This window comes from Heterocephalus glaber, unplaced genomic scaffold, assembly GCF_053883595.1.
Source record: "Heterocephalus glaber isolate CG9 unplaced genomic scaffold, H.glaber_assembly_v1.0 deba00001610, whole genome shotgun sequence".
NCBI lineage: Eukaryota > Metazoa > Chordata > Mammalia > Rodentia > Bathyergidae > Heterocephalus > Heterocephalus glaber.
In genome coordinates, this window is record NW_028258381.1 from 15294521 (window position 1) to 15322028 (window position 27508).

Here is a 27508-nt window from a genome sequence, read left to right on the forward strand (position 1 = left end):
TGTGGATTCAGAGTGCTAAATAAAGCACCCAGTAACTTGGTAGGGCTGTTTTGGGAGTGATTCTCCTGCCGGCTTTGGAAGGAGGCTGTAGGGCCCATGAAGGGGAGCTGAGGATGCAATGGGAAGAGAGGCCAGGTGGGACCCCTGTGACCAGAGCTCCTGCCAGGGTCACAGAGCTCTGGGGACAGTGCATGGGGTCAGTCTGGTGGACACTGCCTAGGCTGGGCAGGGTCCTTGGCCCTGGAGGAGAGCAGCCCCATGGCATCACCAGGGACATGCACTGTGCTGAGCTGTGGTCGAAGGTCCTTTGCCCAGGACAGTGGCTCTTGTCTTGAAAGAGCTTTCAGTCCCATATTTGAGGAGTCTTCATGTCTGTCTTTAGTTTGTGTATATGGGTATTTTATTGATGCTTTCATAATTCTAATTATTTCCACCTGGTGACAGGTGCAGGCTGTCAGAGGAAGGAGTCTGTCTCCCATTCCCCCAGCGGTGGCAGTCGCTGTTGCTGCCCTGTTCTCCTTTTGCTGCATGTTCAGGTATTGTTGCCATATCATACATGAGCTTAATGCTGCCATTGGAGGATGTGTAGGTGGATCCCGTGACACCTGGTGGCTGGGTGTGTCCTACGCCTGTGTGCCACCCCTCCACAGCTGGCTTCAGGACATTCCAGGGGTCATGCTGGCCCTTGGGAGCCACTGGAAGCATCACTGTCTCCTGTCAACACTTTTTTTTTTTTTTTTTTTGGTACGGGGGATCGAACTAGGGTCCTTGCGCTTGTGCAGCAGGTGGCGAAACCACTGAGCTAAATTCCCCAACCCCATCAACACTTTTTTTTTTTTTTTGGTACGGGGGATCGAACTAGGGTCCTTGCGCTTGTGCAGCAGGCAGCGAAACCACTGAGCTAAATCCCCGGCCCTCCTGTCAACACTTTTAAAACAAGAACTATCTCCCTCTTGGTTGTTAAAATGTCCATGTATTGTAGGGAATTGGCTGTACCTATAGGTACAAAGGAGGAGGTCATAGTCCTTGTTACCTTGCTGGTAGAAGTATCAGAAATTTAGCCTGTTTCCTTCCAGTCTCCTTTATATGTACTGTATAGGTGTGTATATGTATTTCTTCCTTTTAGAAGCAGAGGCTGTAACACATGTGAAAATTGTATATCTTGTATTCAAGGTTTCTTTTCTTTTCTTTTTTATTTTGTGATACTGGGGAACGAACTTGGGACCTTGCGCTTGTGAGGCAGACAGCGGAACCACTGAGCTAAATCCGCAGCCCTGCTATATTTAAGTTTTATGGAATGTTGAAAGCTTTCTCCACACCACTATGTACTCTTTGAAAATACTTTTACCAGTTGCATACAGGTGTTCTTTCCTTTACTGTTGTCACCCTGCCCTGCTTTGTTGTGTCATCAAGGCATGTGTCCTCTGTGGCTCTCGGTCCCCATGTGTCATCTCCATGCTTCACAATGTTACCCTTGTGGACAGTTTCTGGCTGGCATCCATTCTGATTGGCCAGTGCCTGGTCCTGCCAGTGTCCAGTGCTGAATTTTGAATCTCACCTCTGATTGAGTTTAATTTCCGAGGCCACTGGGTTTGACTGTGCTGCTGTAACAGAGTGCCACAAAATGGTGGCTTAAACAAGAGGTGTCAATTGTGTCATCGCTCTGAAGTGAAACCTGAGATCAGGTGCTGGCCGGCCCTCCCTCCTCCCCAAAAGCTCCAGGGAAGGGTCCTCCCTGCCTCTTCCAGCTTTGGGTGGCCAGCGGTCCTTGGTGTTCTTGGCCTATAGCTGCATCGCTCAAGTCCCGGCCATGGTTTTCATGTGGCCTTCTTCAAAGCTCCCTCTCTAAGGCCACTATCCATAGTGGGTTAGGGCGCACCCTAATGACCTCATTGTTACTGGATCACCTTTGTAAAGACCTTATTTCCAAGTAAGGTCACATTTTGATGTCCCAGGGGTTAAGACACCAACATATCATTTGGAAGGTCACAATTCAGCCCTTAAGAGCCACCAGTTACCCAGCCAGAGAACTTGTACTGTGCTGGAGGCCCAGCCACTCACAGTAGGTAAATTCACTTTCTTGTCTCAAAACTTTCCCAGTCTTGCCTAAGGCCTATGTTGCCACAGATTTAGACACATGAAGAGCACTTTGTGCTCTTCCGAGCAAGTGCACATGAAGTGCACATGTCGTTTGCAAGGCCCCCTCCTTGCCGGGTCGTGTCTCCTGGTCTCTGGGCAGGCTGGAGAAGGTGGCTGGGCAGAACCCACTGCAGAATGTTCCATGTTTGTGGCTGCCTTCTCCATGATGAGGCTTTTATCTGTGATTAGATCCTCACTTCACTTAGTGCACTTGAGGCTATACTCAATTTTAAGAAGCATTTATATGAGGGCTGGGGATTTAGATCAGTGGTGCCACTGCCTGCATTGCAAGCACAAGGTCCTCAGTTCCATCCCTGATACCAAAAAAAAAGGGGTTTATATGGTTAAGTTTTATGCTAACTATTGTACTTTCTTTTCAGCATCATTGTCATGGCTAGGCCTGTCTGTGTGCCGCCTCTCTGATGGACATATCCAATAGAATTCGGTTGACCAGGCTCTTGGGCCCTCCCACTCATTAAACGTATCATTGTTTTACTGATGATGCTTGTGATTTTAATGCAGGACCTTTGGCTTTGAATTACTTACTTGGAGCCTCAGCATTAGATTAGGATTGAAGTTAAGCAGCTGCAGGATGAAGTTGTTTTGCCTTTTTAAAGAAAGGTTGGCCCTGGGCCAGGATTTAGCTCAGTGGTGCTACTGTCTGCCTCGAAAGTGCAAGGTCCCGAGTTCGATCCCCGGTACCAAAAAAAAGAAAGAAAGAGAGAAAGAGAGAGAAAGAGAGAAAGGTTGGCCCTACCAAGCAGTTTGTAGGAAACTGAGTACCTGTGAGCCCAGGGCTTTATTAGTATGGACATCTGGCAGGACTGGGCTGGGCTTTGACTGTGGTCACAGATGCTTTTCCTGAGCTTGAGGGCTCTGCATGTAGGCTCTCTTCTCTGCAGCTTTTCCCTTGTCCTGGAATGTCCTGGAGACTGTGTAGGAGGGTCAGAAAGGGTCACACGGGATGAGGGGGTTTTGCAGATGCGCAAGTAGGCAAGCTTGAAATGAAGCTTGGGTTGGTCACTCCTCGGGATGCAGGGTTCTGGGGCACATGCTAATTGCCCATGGGTCTTCTGCCATGTCTGCCTGGCTGCATCTCACCTTTCCTGTTCTTTCTCAGGGTTCAGGAGCAGTTCCAGAGAAACCCTGACAGTTACAACGGTGCTGTCCGTGAGAACTACACCTGGTCGCAGGACTACACCGACCTGGAAGTCAGGGTGCCGGTGCCCAAGCATGTGGTGAAGGGGAAGCAGGTAAAAGCTCTGGTGGGGTGGACTTGGGGAGGCAGTTTCACTCAGTCAGTCTGAGCTGTCTCAGGAGGGACACAGCATTACTAGAGGAGGATTAGGATTGGCCTCAGGATGTAAGGCCCAGTCCTGCTCCTGCCCCAGTTGGGGTCACTTGGACTTGCACATCCCCCGCCGCTGGGCTCATGAGCGTCTTTCAGCTGGTCTGCAAGCATCTCCTCGTGAGCAGCATTAGGCTCAAGAGAGAGGCTTACATATTTGCTGTCCTTGTCTCACGCTAAACAAAGTCATAGACGCTTTCAGGGCCCTGGTGTAGATGGCCAGCCTCTTAGTTTTCAAGGGAAGACTCCAACATTGCCTTGGTGGAGTCCACATTTCCCTAAAGATAGTCTGTCTGTAGCCTCCCAGGAGGAGCCAGGTCAGGGAGGCTTTCACACGGCCATTGTCCCTTGAATTTCTTGGCGTTGCCAGCCAGGGCCCAGCAAACTTACCTTAGACAAGGTGACAGGTGGGTGGTGGCACCTCCAGGTATATGACAAACTCTGTGCTGTGGAGATAAAGGATTTGTGACCTACTCAGAGGGCAGGAGGGGAGAGCGTGGGTGCCACAGACACTGTGGTCCCCAGAGCCCACCTGCCCAGCATCCCCATCTGCTCGCCTTGCTGTCTGTTTTCTTCCTCCTGCTCTGATTTTGTTGGTTTCACACAGGTGACGCATATGCTGAGGGCACACTTCCCCGTCCGGGAGCCTCCCTTCTGCATTTGGCTCAGGGTCCTTCGAGAGGATCCCCTCCCTGCCACAGTCATGCCTGGTGTCGCTCAGTGCTCCTCATCACAGCGTGGGTTGGGGGGGCTGGTCCTGCTTCCTCGGCACCACTTTCTTCGCTTAGTGACGAACACAGAACTGGTGCTTCCTCTTCATCCATGAGTACCCAGGAGCCCTGACTTAAACCAGGCCGGGTCATGGGTGAGACTGCAATGTTGCCAGACCCTGAGGCCAAAGCAGAAGCCCAGGGTCACTAGACCAAGTGCTGTCCAGCCTGTGCCCTGTGGCTCTTCCACGGGGCAGGAGCTGTCTTCTGAAACTTCATCTAGTAGCTGCAGTGAGTAGGTTTACTCTTCCAGGAGGAGAGCTGTTTGCTCAGGGACCCTTGGTGGCCATGGCATTGTCATCAGTTGTTGCAAATAGGTAGGCTCCACTCAGAGCCTCAGGCAGCAGGGCCAGAATGAGACGTGTTTCATCTCAGTCTTCACCAGAACCTGTGACCTACAAAATAATTTATTTCATACATGAGGAGCGGAGGCTGAGAGAAGGGGTTACATTATCCAGTGTCAGCCTGGATAGGGCACCGGACACATGTATGAGGGAACAGAGTGCTAGAGTGTGGTGGCCAGGTGTGCACCTCTGAGCTCAGCTTGTCTCTTGTGGCCACACTTGAGACTTCCCACATTTCAGACAGCATTTCAGACAGCGAGGCACCCACCCCCACATGGTGACAATCAGGCAGCAGATGGGGTCCGCTCCTGCCTGGGCCAGGTAGATGCCAAGTCCAGGCTGGCTTTGCGGAGCACCTGGCCCTCCTGCCCTGTATGTAGGGTCTGTAGCAGACACAGAGTCAGATGAATGCAGCTCCTTCCAGGAGACAGAAGCAGGACTGCTCATGTGCTGGTAGTGGAACGAAGATGAGACCCTCAGCCTTTAAGGTACTACAGCCACCAATCAGTGAGTTGTGAGTGGCCTGGCTTTGGCAGGAAGCAGCCATGTACAGAATTCTTCCTTCCGCCCACCCCTGTTATAGGGTATCTCATACCAGCTCCCAGTGACCCCTGGCATCAGAGCTCAGTGTACCTCTGGGACCCGAGTCAGGTCAGAGTGTGGGATCATCTGACAGAGTCCCAGCTTTGAATGGCTGCTCCCTGTCTGTTTTGGATAGATCGGAGAGTGGGTACTGGCTGCCCTTCTGTAGTTGTTTACTCAGCTTCTTCTTAGGATGTTAGTGGGTCAGGTGTTGATTTCCATGTCATTGTCTGGTAGGATTGTCAAATCAGTTATGAATTCTGAAAAGTGTTGATTACTAGGCTCATTCACTTGGCCAAAAAAATTTAGTTTCCTGGACCTTTATCTGATTTCTAATATGCTCTGTGCATGGCTGAGGGTTTCTCCCAAAGGGCTTGTTGTGGGCCCAGCCTAAAACTAGTTATTTTCTTTGTCTGTGCCTCCGCAGACCCAGGGTGGCTAACCACCTTTGCCATTCCTTCCTCAGCTAACAGGACAGCCGCACTGGACAGAGTTAGGTCTCTGATGTGCTGCCCACTAACTGGAGTTGAAACCATAGCTCTGCTCTGTGGGCACTGTGGTGGGAGAAGCCCCGCCCCAGGCACCTCCCAGAGTGACAAGTTGTCCTGTGTCAGCCTCTCAGACATCCTCATTAGGACTGCAGGATGATGCGGCCCCACGTTCACCCGGTCACCCTGGGTCTGATTCACTCTGTGGTGGGGTTTCCTGAGCACACGGCCCATGTGGAGGCCAGCAAGTCAGATGTCCAAAATCTATAAGGGCTTATCAAAATGTGTGTTTAAACTTTAAAAGTTTATCACAGTAGGGCAGGGGATTTAGCTCAGTGGTTTCGCCACCTGCTGCGCAAGCGCAAGGACCCGAGTTCAATCCCTGGTAACAAAAAAAAAAAAAAAAAGTTTATCACAGTGAAAGATGCATTGCTATTAATCCCCCTCAAAAAACTCCCCCTCACTTCAAGCATACTTATCCCATCATTTTGCCAATTTCTTAAGCAGTTCTGGAGTCTTCTTTACTGACTATTTTTACAAGGTGGGATCAAAATGTGGTGAATTAGGTAGGCTCCTAAAACATGACAGCACCCTCATTCACTGTATTCACTGAGTCTGGCACTGTGTGGCTTCTGCTCGTCCTCAAAGTCAAAATGACCATGAAAGGGAAATGTTTTGAATTGATTCAGGACATCAAGGCAGCTATAACAGTATGACTAAAGAGGACTTCCAGAACTGCTTCAGAAAGTGGCAAGAATGGTGGGATAAGTATTGTCAAACCAAGGGGGACTTATGCCTGCCTGGGAAGCATGAAGCCCTGAGTTGATTCCTGGTACCAAAAAAACAAAAAGCAAAATAAAACAAGGGGAAATAGTTTGAGGAGGATTAATAGCAATGTGCCTTTTACTGTAATAAATTTTTTAAAATTTAAACATTTACTGTATTTTTAGAACATACCTTGTATATCCTTTTATTGAACAGGCAGTAAGAGTTGGCAAATAATGAACAAGGCAATTGCAGGTAGGGGCAGCAGTGAAGAACATAACAAGGTGGTTTGTGTGTATGTCCAGTGCTGAGGGGTGTCCATGTCAGTGACCCTCCCCTCTTGTCCTCTGGCCCACTACAGGGCCTGCGCGCTCGGGCCTGGCAGTCAGCACGTTCAGGTCACAACAACAAGAGCCGGGCCAGGTGCCAGCATCCATTGCACTAAGAGGGCTCGGATCACTTCACTGAGACACCACAGGGAGGGGGAGGAGGAAGCGGCTTCCTGTGGCTGCTGTTGGCTTATTTCGTGTGGGCATTTTTGTGGTACCCCCTGACATAACTTACCCTGGTGACCTGCCCGTGAAAACCTTCATCTCCTCTGTGGCCGGGAGTTTTCTTTTTCTTCTTCAGTAGCGTTTTTCCCCATATCATAAACTTCTTGGAAGCTTGGCTCCGCCCCCGGCCCCAGGACCCCACCGTGGGCAGAGGTCAGGAGCCGGGCAGGCCCAGCCCCCCCAACACCCACTCCTCACTCCACGAGGATAACCAGGCTGAATCTTCCGCTTCTGGAGGACCCCTGAGGGGAGGAAGTAAAAGCCAGAAGGAAAAAAGAAATCTACTTTACTGAGTCACACCCAGTTGTAAACATGTCACCAAGAGGGCCCCCCCCCCCCCCCGCTCCACAGTCCACACCAAAACACTGGGTACACAGGAGGGTCACCAGGGGCAGTGCCAAGCAGGGGAGTGGGCAGGTGAACACAGCAGGCAATTTCTGGGAGGCGCTGGGGAGGGTGGTGAGGGGAGCAGAAGGGCTGAGCTCCTGGGGCACAGGCACGGGCTCTGGAGACCAGGTGGCCAGTGGAGCCTCCTCCAGAAGCCCGGCGCCCTGCCCGGGCCGTAAAAAAAAATATCATAAACTTCTTTTAGAAAAGTCTTAGTCTCTCATTTAGTGATCTCAGAGTTTTAGTCATTCCCTTATTCAAACTTGGGAACAAGTTTACTATGTGTCTCTTGGATTCCACTGCTCCGAGGCTTTTCAACAGAGTTGCTCTTTCTTTCTGGACTGGCTCCTTTCCTGTTGTTCCCCAAGTGTACCTGTCACGGCCGCCTTGTCAGCAGTGTTTATTTTGGGGTTTTGTCTCTGGCACCTATCAGATAGAATCATGATGTCAGCCACAACTGACTGCAGCGCTCGAGGATGGAGTTGGCCCTGATGGTGCTGGTGGGCCAGAGCCTCGGTGGAGGATGGAGTGTCACCGCAGATTGCGCTTTCCAGCTGGGGCCAGATGCCAGGAGGTCCACGTCGGAGCCTGGCCTCTCTCGAGCGCCTCGCCAGTCCCTTTTTTGTAGATGGGGTATGGTGAGGGCACAGCAGCCCCTCGGAGTCGGCAGGGACAAACGGGAGCGTGCACACAGTTCATCGTGCTGTTCAGAGGAACAGCAGAAACGGTCTTATTTTACATACAGCGTTTAAAAAAATCACTTTGCTGGCGAATCTGAAGAGCCAGTGTGAAATTTTTAATCTCCGGCCTCAGAACATGGTTCTGTCTTTGTTTAACCCCTCTGCTGTTGAGGAAAAGCAGCTCACTGCCCTTCCTTTCCTCATTGTACCCTTGGAGGAGGACAGGAGCGCTGAGTTCATGCAGTAGATGTCTGTGTGATTGCTCAGATCTTATAGTTTCAATGTTTTTGAAAATTAAACCACAGAGATTTTTGTTCAACTTCTCATTTGAAGATGAGAAAAAGTCTGGTGAGACGGCCCTGCAGTAGAGACCAGAACTGGCCCCCTTGAGCGCTGTCTTGTTGACAGTGGAACATGGCTGTGGTGTTGTTGCGAAGTTGTTACCTACTGGCTGTTGCTGGATGACAGTGAATCTGTTTCCTCTGGCATCTTCCCTTTCCTCCCAGAGGTTGTGGTTGCCCACGCCCTGTGTGCTGTGAGGGCCCTGGACTCACCCCAGAACCTCTGAACAACGCCTTGGTCCTAGGCATGGCCCACATGCCTTTCCTCATCTCCAGCCTTAGACTTGGGTGACACTTTCCTCTGACTCAGTGCAGGTGCTGGGGTTTGTGCTGAAAGCTCCGTGACATATGGTGTTCCCTTCTTAGAACGCATCTGGAAGAAATGTGGGAAGACGTTATTACAGGAAACTTCCGCCGCAGAAAAGGCTAGTAGGCTGCGTTTATCCACTTGTGCTTTAACTTACCTAATTTCTGAATGTACAACGCTGTATGTGCACAAATATAAACATGGCCAGTAAAAGGGGGTCTTGACTCTGCCTCTTCTACCCCATACTGACCTAGGTCACCTTACAATTGGTTTGGGGGATACTTTAGCAGATATTTCTTAGGCCTGTGTAATCAGGTATGAATATATGTTTCACTGTTCCCACTTTCAGCTCAGATGGTGTGTTCCACTTACTGAGATGATCCCGCTGCCCCTGCCCAGTGTCGGCCCAACCGCCCCCCCGGGGTAGCTCTGGTTGCTTCTGTTTACCTCCGTCTCCCCAGCGCCTCTGCTAGGTGGACCTTACTGCTTCTGGTCACCTGACAGATGAGCACCCCTCATACCTCAGGCTCCCCCATGCTGTGCTTTGGCCCCCTTCAAGCAACAAGCTGGTAATGAAACCAGCCCCCTGTTAATGCACATCTAGGTTGGGTCCACTGTTTTGTTCTTATGAACAATAAGGCAGTGAATGTTCTTGATATATTTTATTTTGCATATGTGTATTTTCATATGAATAAGTTCCATGAAAGGCACTCCTGAGAGTGAAATATTTTTTTGGGTATTAATGAAATGCCTTTTATAGAGTTTATATTAACTTAGATGCCCATTAACAGTGTACATGAGTCCTTGCTTTTTCACATTTACTGATTATATTATGTTATCAAACTTCTGGTTTGTAAGTTGGGTATGTATCTTGATAAATAGTACCTGGATGTAGTATGAATTGATATTTTTCTTACAAGTTAGCACCTTTCTACATTTGCCTTTGTTTTGAACTGGTTGTACCTTTTGCCCATTTTCTGTTAGGTTCTTGCTTTTTTTTCTGGAAGTTCTGTGTTGATTAAAGAGATTGTCTTCTGTGATGTGTATAGCAGTCCCTTATTCTTGGGGATACATTTCAGGACCCCCCCTAAGGGATGCCTGAAACTGGGGATAGCCCCGAATCCTATATATGAGATATTTTTTCTTAAATATGCCTTCCTTTAGTAAAGTTTAATTTATAAATCAGGTATATTAAGAGATTAACAATAAATAATAATAAAATGGGATACTGATAACAATATACTGTAATGAGTTGTGGTCTTTCTGAAAATCTTGGTGCCATACTGTCCTCACCTCCCTGTGATGGTGTGAGATAAGATGATGCCTGCTTTGGTGATTCTGGGTCATTGGACCGTGACCAAGTCACTGGTTGGGAATCCTCTGTAGTTGGACTTTCTTGCTGAAACCTTTTGGAAGAATGTTGTAATGGAAGCCTCCCCCCCACCCCCCCAAAAAATATAAAAAATATAAAAAATAAAAATAGAGTCCTCTGGTGATTTTTTTTTTTTTCTTGGTACTGGGGATCGAACTTAGGACCTTATGCTTGCGAAGCAGGCATGGTGCCACTAAGCTAAATCCCTGGCCAAATAGGTGATTTTAATAGGCTGTGTCGTATCTGAGGATCTTATTCCATAATTTTGTCTTTTAATGCCTGTCCAGCTGCAGTGCTTCTTTCATCTTCCACTTCCTCTGTAGATGACTCAGTGCATTCTTGAGGTTCCTCACTTCTCTGTTAACACTTCTCTGTGGCCTTTAGTATTTTCTTCTGTTGTCTTCATCAAACACATCAGCAAATCCTTCTCCACCAGCTTGTCTTGCTGCATGAATGATTTTCCTACCTTTTCCATTGGTCTCTGGGGACCCTTTAAAATCATTTGTAGCTCTATTCCATAGTTTTATTCCATAAGTTCTAACAGGCAGTTAGTTTCTGGTTTTAGCTCATCCATTGCAGCCATTGATGAATGTTATTGTGGTAGCAATAGTGAATGACTTCCACCCTGCCTTATGTCCAGAGTAAAGTCTGCATCAATTGCTGATCAGGTGTGACCACTTACCAGGAGCATCTGTGGCCTTGACAAACCAAATAATGTTCTGGTCAAGAGGCTGAAGCAATGAAGTTGTACTTGGAGGCAAAAATACAACCTTCACACTTTTGTTTTCATAGCAAACAAATTCAGGATGGTTGTGCATTGGAATTAATAGAATGTTAAATCCAACCCTTCCTCTTCCAAGTATTTCTTCACTTCTGGGATGGAGCATTGGTGGCACCATTCCATAAACAAGATGGCTGTTGCCCACGCTTTCTGATTATGTGGCCAGAACATGGGCAGATAATTTTTGTTTTTGTTTTTGAGAGTGCTTGGGTTCTTTGCTCTGTACACTGTGCCTGCCTTTACCATGTACCCTGCAGCATTGCCACATAGTACCAGAATTACTCTTTTCTTCTGTGTTTTATGCCCCGGTGTTTCCTTTGCACTTTTATGAATGTGGGCTCCATTGGGGATCTTCTTCCAGAAGAACCTGGTTTCCTTGAAATTTAAGAACTTGCTTTCTCTGTAACTAAGTTCTTCCACTCTGCTGGGAATGTAGCAGCAGCTTCCTTATCAGCAGAAGCAGCCTCTTCAGTAGTTCTTATATTTTTCAGTCCAAACCTGTTCGTGAATATGGGTAACCAGCCATGACTTACAGTAAGTGGCTTGGTGTCGCTTGTTTCAGGGGACTGTTGTAGAAGCCTTTGTGGGCCCAGTGCATTGTGGTGCACCACAGTGCTGCCAGCCTCGAATTTCATTGCCCTCCCAGTTTAAGGTAGCACTATGCGTTGTAGCCATAACTTTCATAGTTATGTGATAGCAAAAGGACCACACATTTCTTTTTCCTCCAAAATTTTGTGGATAGAAGATTCATTCTTATAAATCTTAGCAACCTCACATTTTTTTAAGACAAGAACTTGCACATGTTCACTAAAAAGAAGCACTTTATGGCTTCTCTTTGGCATATCTGAATTGTCAGCATCTCTGCTCTTGTGCTTCGGGGCCGTTAGTAAGCAAAATATGGGTTCCTGTGCACAAGCATTGTGATAGTCAGTTGGACAGGATGGCTACGAAGTCCCAGTAGGCAGATAGCATATAAAGTGTGGATACACTGGACAGAAAAGGTGGGATGGAGGGAGCAGTACAAGATTTCATCACACTGCTCAGACGTGCAGTTGTTTTTGTTTTGTTTTGTTTTGTTTTTTTGGTACCGGGGATCGAACTCAGGTCCTTGTGCTTGCACAGCAGGGGTCGAAACCACTGAGCTAAATCCTTGGCCCTTTTGTTTTTTTTTATGGCCAGTTATTTGAACTTCAGTTGCTTTATGGTCCACTTTGATCTTCTCATCCCATCAGAGCAATTTTGTGGAAAGCCTACTAATGGTTTTCAATTTAATTGTTATGGAAATGAATGATTTGTTTTTCTCATGGAAGGACCTTTGTGACAGTTCAGCTTAATTGTCAATTTGACTGGCTTGGGAGCCACCTAGGACGTTAGGAAAGCACACTTTTGCTGTGTCCGGGTGGGGTAACCTTGGGTACTGTGTCTGGCCCCTGCCCCTTCCTCTGACACTGTCCCATGTGCTGCTTCCTGACTGCCACGATCTAAGCAGCTTTGCTCCACCACACTCTTCCACCATGATGTTTCCACCTTGAAGCCAGCTGCTCATTTATTGAAACCTTTGAAACCATGATCCTGATGTGCTACTTCCTTTTCAAGTTGTAGGTGTCACGTATTTGGTCCCAGCAACCAGAAAGCTGGCTAATGCTTTGTGGCAATTTGAGACCCACCTCATTGGTGAATAGCCAGAGGCTTACACCCTATGAAATGTATTGCTAACTGGCCTTCGTGTTGTATTTGTTAGGTAAAGGTACAGCAGGATGCAGCTGGTAAAATAATGCAGCTGAGGGCTGGGATGAAACGTAGTTATAGAGCACTTGCTCAGCTCCACAAGGCCCTGGGTTTGATCCCCAGGACTGCAAAACAAAACAAAAAAAACAAGCAGACTTGAAACTGAATAGTTGAACATGGATATTAATATTGCTTTTTTAAAATTGTGATTTTTAAGAACTGATCTAGATTATACACACAAATTGTTGTATGTGGATAAGCCTGGTGTGGTGTTTGATGGGGAGTACGGTGGATTTTAAACCAGGTTTTGTATTGAATGTGGTGCTCTCAGGCTGTGTCTCCACCCAGCGTGCTTATGTGCGGTCTTACTTATGATTCAGTGAGGACATGCTGTCAGCTTCCTGGGCGTCACTCCTCATCACAGAAGGGCCTCTGTGGTGAAGTTCTTAGCATGACACTGGGTGTCTGCCTCTCACTCATGACAGGGTATTTCTGCCTGTGAGTGCCACAGGATTGCTTCTGAGGTCACCCACACCTCTGTGCCATCTTCCGATGCCTTGCTTGTCTTTAGCAGTGACATAGGACTTGGCCTATGGGGTGAGGCAGGAGAGAAGGGGCATCTGAGTACTCCCACTTGGACTTCATTCTCCCCTCTGCCACCCACCGTGCATACAGGATTTCAGTTCCTGTGGGGTGTGCTGGGCCAGATGGAATTGTTATAATTCACTTTGGGGGAACTACCAACTGTTCTCCAGAGTGGTTGCACCAGTTTACATTTTACATCTCTGCCAAAACTATGTGAGGCTTCAAGTTTCCATGTCCTTACCAGTGCTTATTATTCGTTTTGTTTTATGGTTTTAGTTGTAGCTATTCCACTGGGTGTGAAATAGTATTTCATTGTGGTTTGATTTTAAGTCCTTTGTCCATGTTTTAGTTGGGTGATTTGTCTTTTATTATTTTTTTATTGCAGGAATTCTTTACATGTTCTGGGTTTACATATTACTGTCGTCATGTTTTGAAAATACTGTATTTTCTTCAAATCTGTGGGGGTTTTTCACTTTCTTTTTTATTTTACCTTTTCATATTCTTGACAGTGTTCTTTGAAGCCCAAAAGTTTTTATTTTACCTTTTGTTATTTGTGCTTTTGTTGTTTCTAAGAAACCATTGCCATTTACCTAATCCATTTTCATTTACATTTTCTTCTGTTGCAATTTTAGCCCTTACACGTAGGCCTTGATACATTTTGAGTTTGAATTATTATATACTATGAGGTCCATCTTCATTTTGAGGTAGGCCAGTTACATTCTTTTGCATGTGGATATCCAGTTATCATAGTATAATAGACTGAAAAAAAATACTCTTCCTCTGTTGAGTTATCCTAGTGTACTTGTCTCAGATCAACTGATTGTAAATTTGTGGGTTTATTACTGGCCTCCTCATTCTGTCCTATTGAACTGTATGTCTGTCCTTATGCCAGTACCATTCTGATTCAATCACTGTGACTTTGTAGTAAGTTTTGAACATTTTGTTCCTTTCTTTTTCTTCTGCTTATATTACTGCCTTCTAGATTAGTATTTTAATTTGCTTGTTTTGTAAACTTTTTTGGAATTATGTTCTTAGTGTTTGCTCTGGGGATTATAATTCATATTGTGTTTTATATCAGTGTACTTCAGTTTAATGCCAGTATAATCTTAATAGTATATAAAAGTTTTATTACTATGTAGCTCCTATCCCTTTCTCTTTTGAGGTGTTGCTTGTTTTTTATACAGTTTTTTTTTTTTTTTATCCAATAAAGGAAAAGAGTTACTACGCCATCTATTGCACTGGATTGGCACTCTGTCCCTTGAGGACACCCAGCCGGCCACCTGAGGTCTGCTCATTTCTGCTGCAGGGCCCCTTTAGCATTTTTTTTAACTTCCTATTTTCATTTTATTTGGATGCCTTTTGTTTTTTATTCATTAAGTTTATTGGTACATTTTAGGTCCCTTTAGCATTTTGTGTAGGAGTTGCAAGAGAAGATAGATCTGCTGGCAGTGAGCTCTCAGGTTTTGCTTATCTGGGAATACCTTAACCTCCTCCTTTTTCAAGAGAGATGTTGTTGTGTATAGAGCTCTTGGTTGAGGTTGGTTGTTTTGTCTTTCATTGCTCCGGAGACATCATCCCACTGCTTGTAGCCTCCATGGTCTCTCATGAGAAACCAGCTGTCGTTCTTAGGTGATGAGTTGCTTTTCCCTGCTTTGTCATCTCTGTCCACCCCCATACTAGGGATTGAACCAGAGCCTTGCACATAGATAGGCAGAAGCTCTACTACTGAGCTGTAACCACAATCCTTTTTTTATTTTTAATTTTGCTAAGTTGCCCAGGCTGGGCTCAAACTTGCGGTCCTCCTGCCTCCGCCTCCCAAATAGCTGAAATTACAGGCAAGTGCCACACAGCCAGCTTGTCTTTGGCTTTTTGAGAGCACGGTCCAGGTCTTGATCACACTGTCAGAAAGCCCTTCAGCTTCTTTGATGTGCAGGTGAATTTTTCATGTCAGATTTTCAGCCTCTCTTGTTTCATGTATTCCTCTGCCCTTTCTAAAACTCTTCTTTCTGTGACTCCCATCTCACAGATGTTGGTGTGTTTGGTGTCTCCCAGGTTTTTGAGGCTCTGTTCATTTTTATTCATTGTTCTTTGTTTCTGTTCTTCAGATTGTGTAACTCAATGGACTTAAAGTTTGCTGATATTGTTTTTTAAATGCTGGAATCTGCTTTTGATTGCCTGTAGTGAATTTTTTACATTGCTTCCCCAGCTACTTTTGAACTCCAGTTTCTATTTGGTTTTTTAAAATAAAAAGAAAAAATTTCTATCACTCTATTGATACTTTCTACTTATGAGACTATATTTTCATTTTTTTCATTTAGTTCTTTACACATGCCTTTCTTTAGTTTTTTTAGCACATTTAAAAATAGTTGATTTCTAGATTTTTCTAGTAAGTCCATGTCTGGGTGTCCTCAGGGACAGACTTTGCTGATTGCTTTCTTTCTCTATTTTTGGAGCTGATTTCTTTCTTTCCCCTGTGAATAGGCCACACTTGCTCATTTCTCTTCAAACCTTGTGTTTTGTTGTTGTTGAAAGGTGGCTGTTTTAATAACAGAGTGTGGCAGCCCTGAAATCGGATTCCCTTGTGGTAGTTTGCTGTTGGTAGCTAATGTAGTGGGATTTTAATGACTTTCATGAACGAGTTCTGCAAAGTCCGTATTTTTTGTTGTGTGAAGCTAGTGAGCTCTCTGCAGGATGAACTTAGCGCTCATCTGGTCCTCGCCAAGGGGCTCCCTGTGTGCTCTGAACTCAGCACACCCTCAGCTTGGCTTAGCAGGTGCAGACTCTGCCCTAGCCTTCACTTCCTGCTCATGGTCAAGGTTAGCCGCAGATGAGAGCCTGTGGCTGACTCAGGTTTCCCTGAGTGTACAATGAGCCTGCATATTCATGTGGCTTTCTACATACCTGGAATACATCAGCTTTTCAAAGCCACGGTGGGCATTTTACTTCCACCTTTTCCTTTTGTTTGCTTCAGTTGTGAAACTCTTCCATGTAATCATTTTCAGTAAACACCTGTGGGAGAGCACATGCATGTTGGGGAGAGGGGTCCGGGTCCTGTTGAAACAACCTTGCAGGCAGGGTCTCCCTGAGCGCCTTCAGACAGGTCAGATATCTGTTCTTTGAAGGTGCTCTGGCTGTGTTCTTCTCCTCGCTGTGGCTGCTGGCAGCACTAGAGAGCAAGCTGCTGGGGGCCAGTGCGGGAATGGGGCTGGGCCGAGTTAAAAGGCCACTCAGCTGGGCTGGTCTTGGGGGGCATGGTTGTTTCTCTTGAACAAACCCTCCCTGGCTTACTTAAACCTTGGTTAGCTTCTGCAGTCCATGAGGAGTTGGTGTTGACACTTCTTGCCATTTTTCTTTTGCTCTTATGGAAGAAAGAGCTCTTTAGTACTCTCATTTCACTGGCGTCCCATTGGATCAGGAATTGCACTCATCACATTGGTTTCCGGAGGTCCTTGCTGCCTTTCTTTTTCATCTTGTCAAGGACAGTGCGCTTCTCATTACTTGAGTTACCCTGGTGCAGCAATGCTGGTGTTGTCTAGAAGTCACTTTCTCCAGCTCCAGCCTGGCTGATTATTCTGCATCTCGCTCTCTGCTTCCTTCTGTACTTCTGGATTAAATGGACTGATTTTTGGATCCCAGTTGGGATTCTTCTTGGGTTATCAAAGCAATATGTGTGATAAATGCAGAGTTCTTTTATGCTTTAAAATGTGTTTGTTTTAACCTTTCGCTTCTTTCCCCGCTTGGTGTGTATAGAACCCTGTCCTAAGGCTGCTTTCCCCTGGAAGGTGGAAAGCAGGTCTCCTACCACCAGTGGTGCTCATTCTAGAGGTCTCATTCCTTCGGGAACTTTGTGAGTAACCCTTTTCCCATCCTCTTCAGAATGCCTTGGACCTTTTTAAATACTGTCTGTTTCAGTTGTTGCTCATTCAGTCTAGCACATAGTGGGTGTTTTCAATCCAAAGACCCTTTTTTTCCTTTCTCCCTGGGAAATTTGCTTATTATTGCCATAATTGTTGGAATGTCGGATTGATTACTCTATCTCTACCTTGATTTCTTTTTTGTTTGTTTGTTTTTTTGGTACCAGGCATCAAACTCGCATCCCTGCACTTGTGAGGCAGGCAGCTGAACCACTGAGCTAAATCCCCGGCCCCTTCTTCTTTTTTTTTTTGTACCGGGAATTGAACTCAGGGTTTTGCTCTTGCCTGCAGGCGCTGCACTGCTAAGCTACATCCCCGGCCCTACCTTGATTTCTTTGATTTCATCTTCTACACTAAATTTTGATTCTTCTTTCTTTTTGCAATTACAGCTTTTTTCATATATTACTCTGGGCTCCATTGAAACAGTATCTTTTCAGATCTCTGTTAAGATATATAAAATGGAAATATTTAAGTATGTCTTTTCCTGATTAGCTCTGTAGTCCATGTGTTTGGTTTTTATGTCTTTCTTTTCAGCTTTTGGTTTTCTTAATGAGGCCTGATCCTTGGTTTCCTATTGTTTTTAACTGTCCTAGTTTCTTGTGTGTGGGGCAGTGTTGGTGGTCTCCCCCTGTGTCAGAGATCTGTTCTTCCCACTGTACGACAGCTTTGCTTTACGGGCTGGGAGGCCTTGGTTGTCCCGTGCTGGAGTGAGTCAAACCTCACTTGGGCCTGGGCATCCACTCCAGGCCCTCAGACTGTTGCTCAGTCTGGAGCAGAGCCAGGTCACACAGCGGGTCCCGTCCCTCAGCCGGGCTTCTACAGCACAGCTCTCAGTGATTGCCTCCTGTGCCCTGGCCTCGCCTCTGCCTCCACAACGGCTGCAGCTCCTGGGTGCCCCACCCTGGGGGTTTGCCTCCTGTGTCCTTTTTTTTTTTTGGTACTGGGGATCGAACTCGGGTCCTTGCGCTTGCGAGGCAGGCGGCAGAACCAATGTGCTAAATCTCTGGCCCATGTCAGTCCTTCTTTAAGGTCTCATCTGCTCCGGCCACTCACTTCCTCCCTTCACCGTCTGGGGTCTTTCTCTTTGTGACTATCATTTCTGTAGGTGGCAGGTCGGGATCATGGCCTGGTTTTGGTGTGATGTTTTCAGCTGACACTTTTGGTTTTCTCCCTCAAGGATTTCATTCATTCTCTTGGGTAGGCTGTGTGAGAATCTTGCCCAGATTGGGAAATTGCGGTGTCGCGTAAAGCTGCTGGGGGAGTTTGTTAAAACAAGCTTGGTCTTGGGAAGCCAGGTCAAAGGAGCTGGGGTGGCATCAGTTGTTGGTCACACACACAAGTTTATAGTCAGGGGACTGGGCCCAGGGTCCATCTGGGGCCAATCCAGGAGCAAGCCAAGCCATGTCACATTTCCTTTTGCTTCTTTTGCTTTTAGAAGGTGGGGATCAAAGCTTTGTTTGTGCTCAAGGGGCCCAGCCAGGGCAGCAGACTTTTCCAAAGTAGATTCCTCCAAGAAGCCAGCACAGGTGGCCCCGTGAGCCCTGTCCCTGGAGGACACCCCCCTCCAGAACTTGGCTGTGTAGCCTGGGCGGGTGGACAGCTCTCCCTGCCCCTGGTGTGAGGGGTCCATGTTCTCTGGGGCAGTCCTCTGTACCCTCCTTTCCCAGCTGCCCACACAGGACCCCATTGTCATTGAGAAGTGTACCATGGAGCAACTGCTTGCACGTGGTCCCTTCCCTTCCCTTTTGTTTCTTTGGTTTTTTGGGTTTTTTGGTACCGGGGATCGAACTGAGGGCCTTGTGCCTTATGTTTCCTTTTTGATTCGTGCTCATTCAAACCACACTGAGTTACACCATTTTCCATTCAAATATTGGACTCTACTTGGAAAATTCTGTAACTTTGAGGGTTTTTTCCTGGTAATTTTACAAGCATTTAATGAACCAAGTGTATCAAATAGCTTGTTTTAATTTCTCAGACCTATGAGAAAAAAATTTTAAATACTTGCTTTCAGGGACCGGGGATTTAGCTCAGTGGTTCTTGCGCCTGCCGCACAAGTGGAAGGTCCGGAGTTTGATCCCTGGTACCAAAAAACAAAACCACAACAGATTAGGGATACTTAACCAGTAAAGTCTATGCAAATATTCTAAACTCTTTTTTTTTTTCCTTTAAGAAAATTTTAATTAAAAAAATCAAAAGAAAAACTGAACATTGCCTAAATCTTTATTTTTCATAACCTACATTTTTTTCAAATTAGACAGTTTTACACTGAATGACACAAAAGGAAACTTAAATTGCCAATAGTTTACAGGTAAGCTTGATTCCAGTCTTAATGAAAAGAAGTGAAACAAAAACAAACCCTCTCAAGAATGCTTCCATATTTCCATATTACATTCCCACTCTGTGACTCGGCAGCGGCTAGTACTCCTTCAGTCTTCGATTGTCTGCTGCTTTCCGTGTGACAGGCTACAAAGCACACAAAACTCACGACTACAGCTCACCACTGGGCCCGACGACTCCTAAACTCTTAAAAACTTTCATCATCTGGACCACTTCTGCCCCCAAGCATTTCACACAAGGGATATGCTATTATAAAGATTTTTTTATGTTATAAAATCTAGATTTTAAGGTTTTTTTCCCCTTTTTTCCGGTACTGGGAATTGAACTCAGGACCTTGTGCTTGGTGAGGAGGCATGGCGCCACTGAGCTACATCCCCAGCCCTAAAACCTGGATTTTAGAAAGTGTCTATATGGAGTGTAGAATGTGTGCCGTGTCCTGGAGGAGCTGATATGTGCTGGTGGCCCTAGGTGTGGAGCAGGCTGGAGTGGCTTTCTTCACTCACGAGCCAGCAGAGCCCCATAGGAGCTGGATTCTGTGGGCCGGTCCCCAAAATCACCATCCTTGCCACTACCTTGTGCTTAGCAGCCACTCTTACAGACATGATTTTTTCTGCTTGTCCCCAGGTCTCGGTGGCCCTCAGCAGCGGCTCTATCCGCGTGGCCATGGCAGAGGAGGGCGGAGAACGTGTCCTCATGGAAGGGAAGCTCACCCACAAGATCAACACTGAGAGCTCCCTCTGGAGCCTGGAGCCGGGCAAGTGTGTGCTGGTGAGTGTGGCCTCTGGGCACAGCGCTCTGGGCGGGTCTCCAGCCTGCCCAGGCTGCTCTGAGCTGTGAGGCTGAGGACTGAGCGCCCTGGCCTTGTGCAGCAGGTGGCGCGTCTCTGTGCATCCCTCCCCGCAGGATGCTTCCTCACAGCAGGAGTGTCCTCGCCCAACTCATGACAGCCTGTCTGTAATGGGTCTCTGGACCTGTGACCACTGGGTTAGAACCGCAGGGACTGTTATCTAAGTACTGATGAGTCCTTTTACTTTACACTATTTCTTTGAAAATGTGGTTATCATTACATTGCTCATCTCCTAAGGATTTTTGTTGATTGAGGGGACTCACTTCATGGGAATTTCAAAGCCATGTTGCTTTTCTTGTGGGTTTGGTACACTTCTGTGTAAAGTATAGGTGGAACAGGGTGTGGTAGAATGTTTACCTCTTGTACTGCTGGCTGCCAGCATTGAACATGGTGCCCTGGGCCAACCGGTGCTGTTAGGATCACCAGCAAGCCCAGGCTCTGGGAGGGTGGTAGTGTGTTTGGGCTGAGGCTGGGCCAGGAAGCCCAGCTGTGAGGTTCTTGCAGGCTCTTTACCTATTGGTTTGGAGGTTCAGCATGATGCAGGCTGGAAAGTGGTTGAGGAGGGAGCTGCACTCCTAGGCATGGAGTGTATGCACTCTGCCCCTTTTCCCCTGGCTGGAGACATCTGGGGATCCTGGCTGTGGAGGACGCTGGATGTGTCCCCATCTGCCTGCAGACTTCCTCAGGCCCGACCTCGATGAGTTCTCTCTGGGCTACCCTGTGCCCCAGCTGCCACTAGTACTTTAGTTAACTTTTGCTAGCCACCTGCTGCATGGAGAGTTGATAGGGAAGAAGCAGAGCCAGCTGCAGCCCAAGGCATCTGCTCTGCTGCCAACAGGCATCTCCGGTGTGCTGCCAGCCCTGACATGCCTGGAGAAGACCCTGGCACCGAGATGCTGCCTGTGTTGGTTCCCGTGGTCCCTCAAAGCTGCTGTTACTGTCAGTGCTGGGCATTGCATTTCCACAACAGCCTCACTTGGGAAAGTGAAGGGTCTCAGGAAAGATAAGTCGCATAGCACGTCATGGCCTCTTCCTGTGGCTCTCCCATTAGCCTGGGCCGACCTGTACCAGGCTTTCCTGCCGGGCCGCAGGATTCTGCCTGCTTCTGCCAGCTCCTTCTGCCCTGAGGTTACAGAAAGTTACCGTTTATGGGAGCCAAGGTTTGCTTATCGATGACCTTTTGGGGCCAATTTTTTCTTCTGATCACATCTGAGGTGATACTGTAAATTAGGAAGCAGATTTTGATTCATGAAGATCCTGTTCAGGACACTGCATCTTCCCCATGAAACCTGGCATCCAGTTTCCCTGCTCAGCAGGTAGATGCAGAGAGGGGTTTGTGCAGATCAGGGCCCAGCTCTGGGTGTCCGCTTCTCATCCTTCACGTGGGGCTGAGCACCTGGTCTTAGCGGGCCTTTTTGGGTTTGCAGCTGCCGTGCGCTGAGCAGGATGGTCCAGGAGAGTAAGTAGGGCCCCAGAACACCTTCTGGGTTCGTGGCCTCTTCTTGAAGAGGGCAGATGTGAGCCTCCTGGACTATCTAGGTGGGCCCAAAGTGCAGGGACAGGTGTCCTTGTGAGGACAGGAGAGCCCAGTGTCCAAGAAGACTAGGCAGAGAGTGCTGTGGCCACAAGCCGGGGGAGCCAGCAATAAGCAGGAGCCGGAAGAGGGAGCCTCCTGGGGAGCGTGGTCCTGCCCACACCTTGATTCTGGTCGTCTGCCTTGAGAACTGCAAGAGGAATGTGTGTTAAGACCCTGGTCTGTTTTTGTCACAGCAGCCCTGAGACACTTGGAGGGTTCTTCTTGGAGCTGCCAGGAGGAGGGGCAGCATCCAGACACATCCCTGTCACCCCAGACCCCACAGCGAGAGGTTCTGACCGCCTCACCTGCTGAAGGCGAGCACACATGCCACTTGCTTCCTGCGCCTTCCCATGGCTTCTCTGCCTGCACTGTGTGCTGGCTCCCACACCAGACAGCCAGGGCAGGCAGGGGTGGCAGCTAAAACCGTGTGACAGCTCTTGCCTCCCTCCCTCCCACACTTCGAATGTTAAATGAGACTTCTTGACTCAGGCGAGCTTCTCGCCTGGTTACAGAGATGTAAAATCAGCTGTGGCAACAGCACTGGCTCCTTCCACCCAGGAGCTGGCCCCGGCTTGTGCATTGTCCTGGTCTCTCCCTTGGTGGGGAGCCAGCAGGCTGCCCCCCGCATTGCGTGGGCACTGTGCTGCTGCAGGGTTGGTTGAGGCTGCACAAGAGGCGCCCGCCACTGCGCACCTCATCCTCCTGTGCTGACACTGTGCATGCGCAGCCTCGGAACACGGCGAAGGAGCTTCATGCTGCTCTCTGAGGAATTAGCCCTTGAAGCTCAGGCTCTAATACCTCACTGCAGTGTATTCATGCGTGAGTTTTTAACCCTGCAGGCTTTGTACATGAGCCGCACCCCTTCTCTCCTCCTGCACTGAGTCGACTTCCGGAAGTCACTGCTTCTCAGTGGGACCCCTGGGGGCTGCAGCATTTCCGAGTGTTGCCGTGGTGTGTGTGCCTGCACACCCCTGTCCCTGATAGCATGGATTTCAGATTTTCTGTTCTCTGCTGATTTATCTGGGCACCCTAGTTGTTCAACCTGGCTTTCTTGTGAGGATGAAGTTGACCTTTCTTAGCTGGGAGCCACCTGCCCTGCCTGGCCACCTCCCCTGGCCTGTGATCTGTCCTTGTGGCTCACCTCACATACGTCTTCAGTGTGGGAATTGCAGAGTGCATTACTTTAGCATTTGGCAAGAGCCAAAGCCTGGGGATTATTACATAAAATCAAATGTAAAGGGTGTGGCTCAGCGGTAGAGACATTGTCTAGCATCCATGAGGCCCTCGGTTCAATCTACCCTTCCTTCACCCTCACCCCAAAAAAAGAGGAGAAAAGAAGCGGGGCATATTGGCACGTGCTTCTAATCCCAGCCCCAACAAGTTCAAGCCCATCCTGGGTGAGTCAGTGAGACCCTTTCTCAAAAAGGGCCAGGGATATAGCTGAGCCCTTCTGGATGCCTCAGTGCATTTTGTCTCCAGGACACGCCTTTGGGAATTACAGTCCTTCACATCATTTCCATCCTAGATTCTAGGGAAAGAGCTGAGACCTGTAGGTTACACCAAAGGCAGTGTCCAAGACAGCCTGTGTCCTGTCTGGCTTATGCGGTGTTGTAATTTTGTTTGTATTTATGTATTTTTTGAGACAGGGTCTTGCTATTTAGTTCAGATTGGACTTGAACTCACTATGTAGCCCAGGCCGGCCTTGAACTTAGGGTGATCCTTCTGCCTCAGCCTCTGGAGTGCTGGGATTACAGGCATGCGCCGCCATACCAGGCTAGTTAAGCTACAAAAAAATCATTGACAACACTGAAAACCAGGTGATGGCATCTCGGTGTCAACTTGTGGTATGTCCCTAGGAGCTGGCGGCTGCCTGTGCGGCCACATCCTCCCTGCAGCAGTGCTGTTGCCCCTCCTGTCCCCTGCCATTGCCCAAGGTGCCTTTTGATTTTTTTTCTTCTTTTTTTTTGAGACAGGGTCTCACTTTGTAGTTTAGGCTGGCAATGAACTCACTATGTAGGCCAGGCTGGCCTCAAACTTGCAGTGATTCTCCTGCCTCAGCCTCCCAGAGTGCTGAGTTTACAGGCGTGCGCCGCCATGCCTGGCGTAAGGTGCCTTTTGAGGAAGGAAGGTCCCACAACATGCCCACTGGCCCACACTCCATCACTGGCCAGCTTTGAGGAGTCCAGCCCTCCAGACTGGGCACACTGCTTCCCTGAGTGGAAATGAGGTTTCCTTACACAGAAGGAAGGGGCTGCTGGCGTGTCACTGGCACAGATGGGGTGCGGAGGTGGAGCTGGTATGAGCGTGTTTGGGAGGCTGCAGACACAGTGGGCCCCTCTGAGAGAAAAGGCTGCAGGTCTGGGACCAGGAGGAGGAAGAGGAACCTGGGATCTTGTCACCCTGAAAAGTGAGGATGTGCCCTGGGAAGCAAGGTCGTGGTGACCTCTACTGTGCTCACCTGGGACTTCCTGACTCCGACACAGGAAGGATGGTTCTGAGTGGCTGCCTGGGCCCGAGGAGCATGGAGTCCAAGGCGGCAGAGCCCATGGCCAGGTAACATGGAAGGGAGGCGCTGCCATTGGCATCATGGGTCCTAGCATCACAGGAGAGCTGGACCTGGCGAGAATGCAGAAGGGATCTGAGGCGGGTGGCACTGCAAGGCCAGGAACCCATCGGGAGGAGTTGCGTGCGCCCGCTGGTGACCTGGAAGAAATGGGGATGCACAGATTGACCTGACTGCCAGTGCTGAAGAGTGTCCCACGTCCATGGGCAGATGTGGCACCCTGCATCATGGAGCAGGTTGGCCAGGGTCAGGGCCCACGTGCCTGGAGAAGGATGGCGACGCAGGCTTCGAGCTGTGTGATTCCTCGGGGACAACGTTCTGGACATGGGGCCCGCATTATAGAGCTGAGGCAGCAGGGAACAGGGGTCTGGTCTGTGAAGGGGTTGTGGCTGTGGCTCATGAACACTGACTTCAAGGGTGAGGTTTTATTTTTTTTTTTGGTCCTGGGGATTGAACTGAGGACCTTGTGCTTGGGAGGCAGGCGCCAGAACCACTGAGCTAAATTCCTGGCCCTCAAGGTTGAGTTTTACTGTCTGCAAACCATACCTGCACAAACGGGACCTGTCACAAAGTAACAAAACGTTAAAAAGAAAAAGCCAGAGGTTGGCTGGGTGCAGTGGCCAACAAATCTGTAATCCCAGTTACTCAGGAGGCTGAGGCAGGAGGATCACATGTTAGAGGGCAGCCTGGGCAACTTAGTGAGACCCTGTCTCAAGATAAAAAAGACTGGAGAGGTAGCTCAGTGGTAGAGCTTGTGCTTAGTATGTGTGAGGCCCTGGGTTCAGTCCCCAGTACTGCAAAGAAAAGAAAGAAGAGAAGCTACTTTTCCTAGGGTATTGCCTTTAGCTAGGGCCCATGATGTCCATTGCAGGAACATGTCCCCTGTTCTCCTCTGGCCTGTCAGCTTACATTCCTTCACCTGGGTGTCAGAGCTCTTGAGTGGCTTGGCAGGTTAAGTCCCAGGTCCAGTGCCTCCCTGAAGTGTCTCTCCAAGGAAAGAACAGACGCTGTGTGGAGCGTGGGAGTGTTCAGAGCATAAAGAAACCAGTCGGCTCCACAACTCTGGGCTTGGGGCCATTTAAGGAGATAGGACTGGGGATGAGGCGGGGGGTGCAGCTCCCCACGGCCAGTGCCGAGGTAGTGGTCTTGTTCATAATGGCAGCCTTGCTCTTTTTGCTCGTGTGCTCGTCCTGAAAGCGTAGTGGAAGATAGCCCACGAGTGCTAAGTACTGACTACAGCTTTGGAAAGGAGACCTGCGTCTTCTGGAGCCTTTACATGAGCTGAAGGCAGCCTGTGCCTGTGCTGCCACCAGTGCTCTTCCAGGGTGGGGAGCAGGCACCGGCCCGAGGTCAGGCTGAGGACAGGGCACCAGCCGAACCCACCCTTGAGGGTGACTAATGGGAAAGATCCCAGTGTCAGTGAGCTCAATGAGAGATCGGAGCCTGGCGCCTGCTGGTAGGGATGGAAAATGGTGCCACCCCTGTGAGCACGATCTAGAGGCTCCTCAAAAAGCTAAACGAAGAATTACCGGAGAGCCAGCAATTCTGTCCCTAAACACTCCAAAGAAAGCAGGAGCTGCTTAGAAAAAAAAAAGAGAGCTATTGCTTAGAAAAAAAAAAGAGCTATTGCTTAGGGGGGAAAAATGAGCTATTGCTTAGAGAAAAAGAAAAGAAAGCAGGAGCTGAAAACACAATGGCCCAAAGGTGGAGGCGGCCCTAGCACCCATCCGTGGATTAATGGATAGAGTGCTATGCGTCCATTTGGTGGAATATTACTCACCCTGAAAAGGAGCAGAACTCTGACACAGAAGGACCTGGAGGAGCCCATTCTAAGGGGATTAAGCAGACGCAGAGAGAGACACACACTGTAAGGTTCCATTGGTGTGAAATCACTAGAGACAGAATCATCAGTAGTTGCCAAGAGTGGGGGAAGAGGCATTTAGGGAAAGGATTAGGGCAGAATGCAGAGCAACTGCTAAGGGACATAGGGCTTCTTTTCGGGGTGAGAAGGCAGGGATGGTTGTAGAGATAGGGGCGATGGGTACACACCACTGTGAGTATGCTAAACCCACTCAGTTGTTCACTTGTGGGTAGAATTTTATGTGAATTTCACCTCAATTAGAAACATTTCAAGGGCCAGGGATTTAGCTCAGTGGCACCGAACCTGCCTCACTAGCGCAAGGTCCTGAGTTTGATCCCCGGTACCAAAAAAAAAAAAATTAGGCATGGTAGTGCACGCCCATAAACCCGGCAGTCAGGAGGCTGAGGCAGGAAGATGGCTGAGTTCCAGGTCGGCTTGAACTACATAGTGAGACCCTGTCTCAAAAACCAAAAAAAAAAAAGCCAAACATATTTATAAATAGAGTGGTTCCTAACTCCCACCAGGACACACCTGTGCTGTGCACATTGACACTTGAGCAGCGGGGCCCTGATACTTTGGCAGCCAGGTGTGCATGTGACATTTAACACATGTGACTGCAGAAGCCACTGTTCTGTTTTAATTTATATTAAAAAACTTATTTGATTTTGTTTGGTTTTGGTGATGGCCCTGGGGCTCAAAGCCAAAGGTGCTCTACTGCTGAGCTATATCCCCAGTACTTTCTATATTTTTAATTTTTATTGTGAGAGAGAGTCTTGCTAAATTGCCCAGGCAGGACTCGAACTTGCTGTCCTGCCTCAGCCTCCCTAAGTGCTGGGATTACAGGCCTGTACTGTACTCCTGGCTGGAAAACTTTTAAGTATTTTGGGAACAACTTGAGTATGAATCAACTCTTAATTATAAATTTTATGTAATCTAAATGTAGATCAAATGCTTGTGATGAAAAGGATGCAGATCAGCAGGTGTGCCTGTGGTCAGATGTGTTCCTCCTGCCTGCCGGGCAGACCAGTGCTGCTCAGCCCACCTGCCCTGTGCCCACAGAGCTGCCAAGGAGGCAGCAGTGGAGGCCCAGCTGTGAACCCATGTCTGGTCCATGCGCTGTGCAGAGCCCACTAGGAGCTAAGTGACTGTCCCGCACAGGCCTGACCTCCAGGGTCTGCCGTTTTTTTAATACTGTGATACTGTATGTGTGTTCTGTAGCTCCCAGTAAGGACAGTTACC

General features: G+C 48.3%; 1 protein-coding gene across 1 annotated transcript in view; it reads left to right on the forward strand.

The window, feature by feature from the left end:
* Nudcd3 (NudC domain containing 3) overlaps positions 1–27508 on the forward strand; it is a 94026-nt gene that overhangs the window by 57601 nt on the left and 8917 nt on the right. Inside the window, exons 3-4 of the mRNA XM_004839911.4 lie at positions 3260–3392; positions 20047–20190. Coding sequence (XP_004839968.1) covers positions 3260–3392; positions 20047–20190 — 277 coding nt within the window. The remainder of the gene's footprint in view (positions 1–3259; positions 3393–20046; positions 20191–27508) is intronic.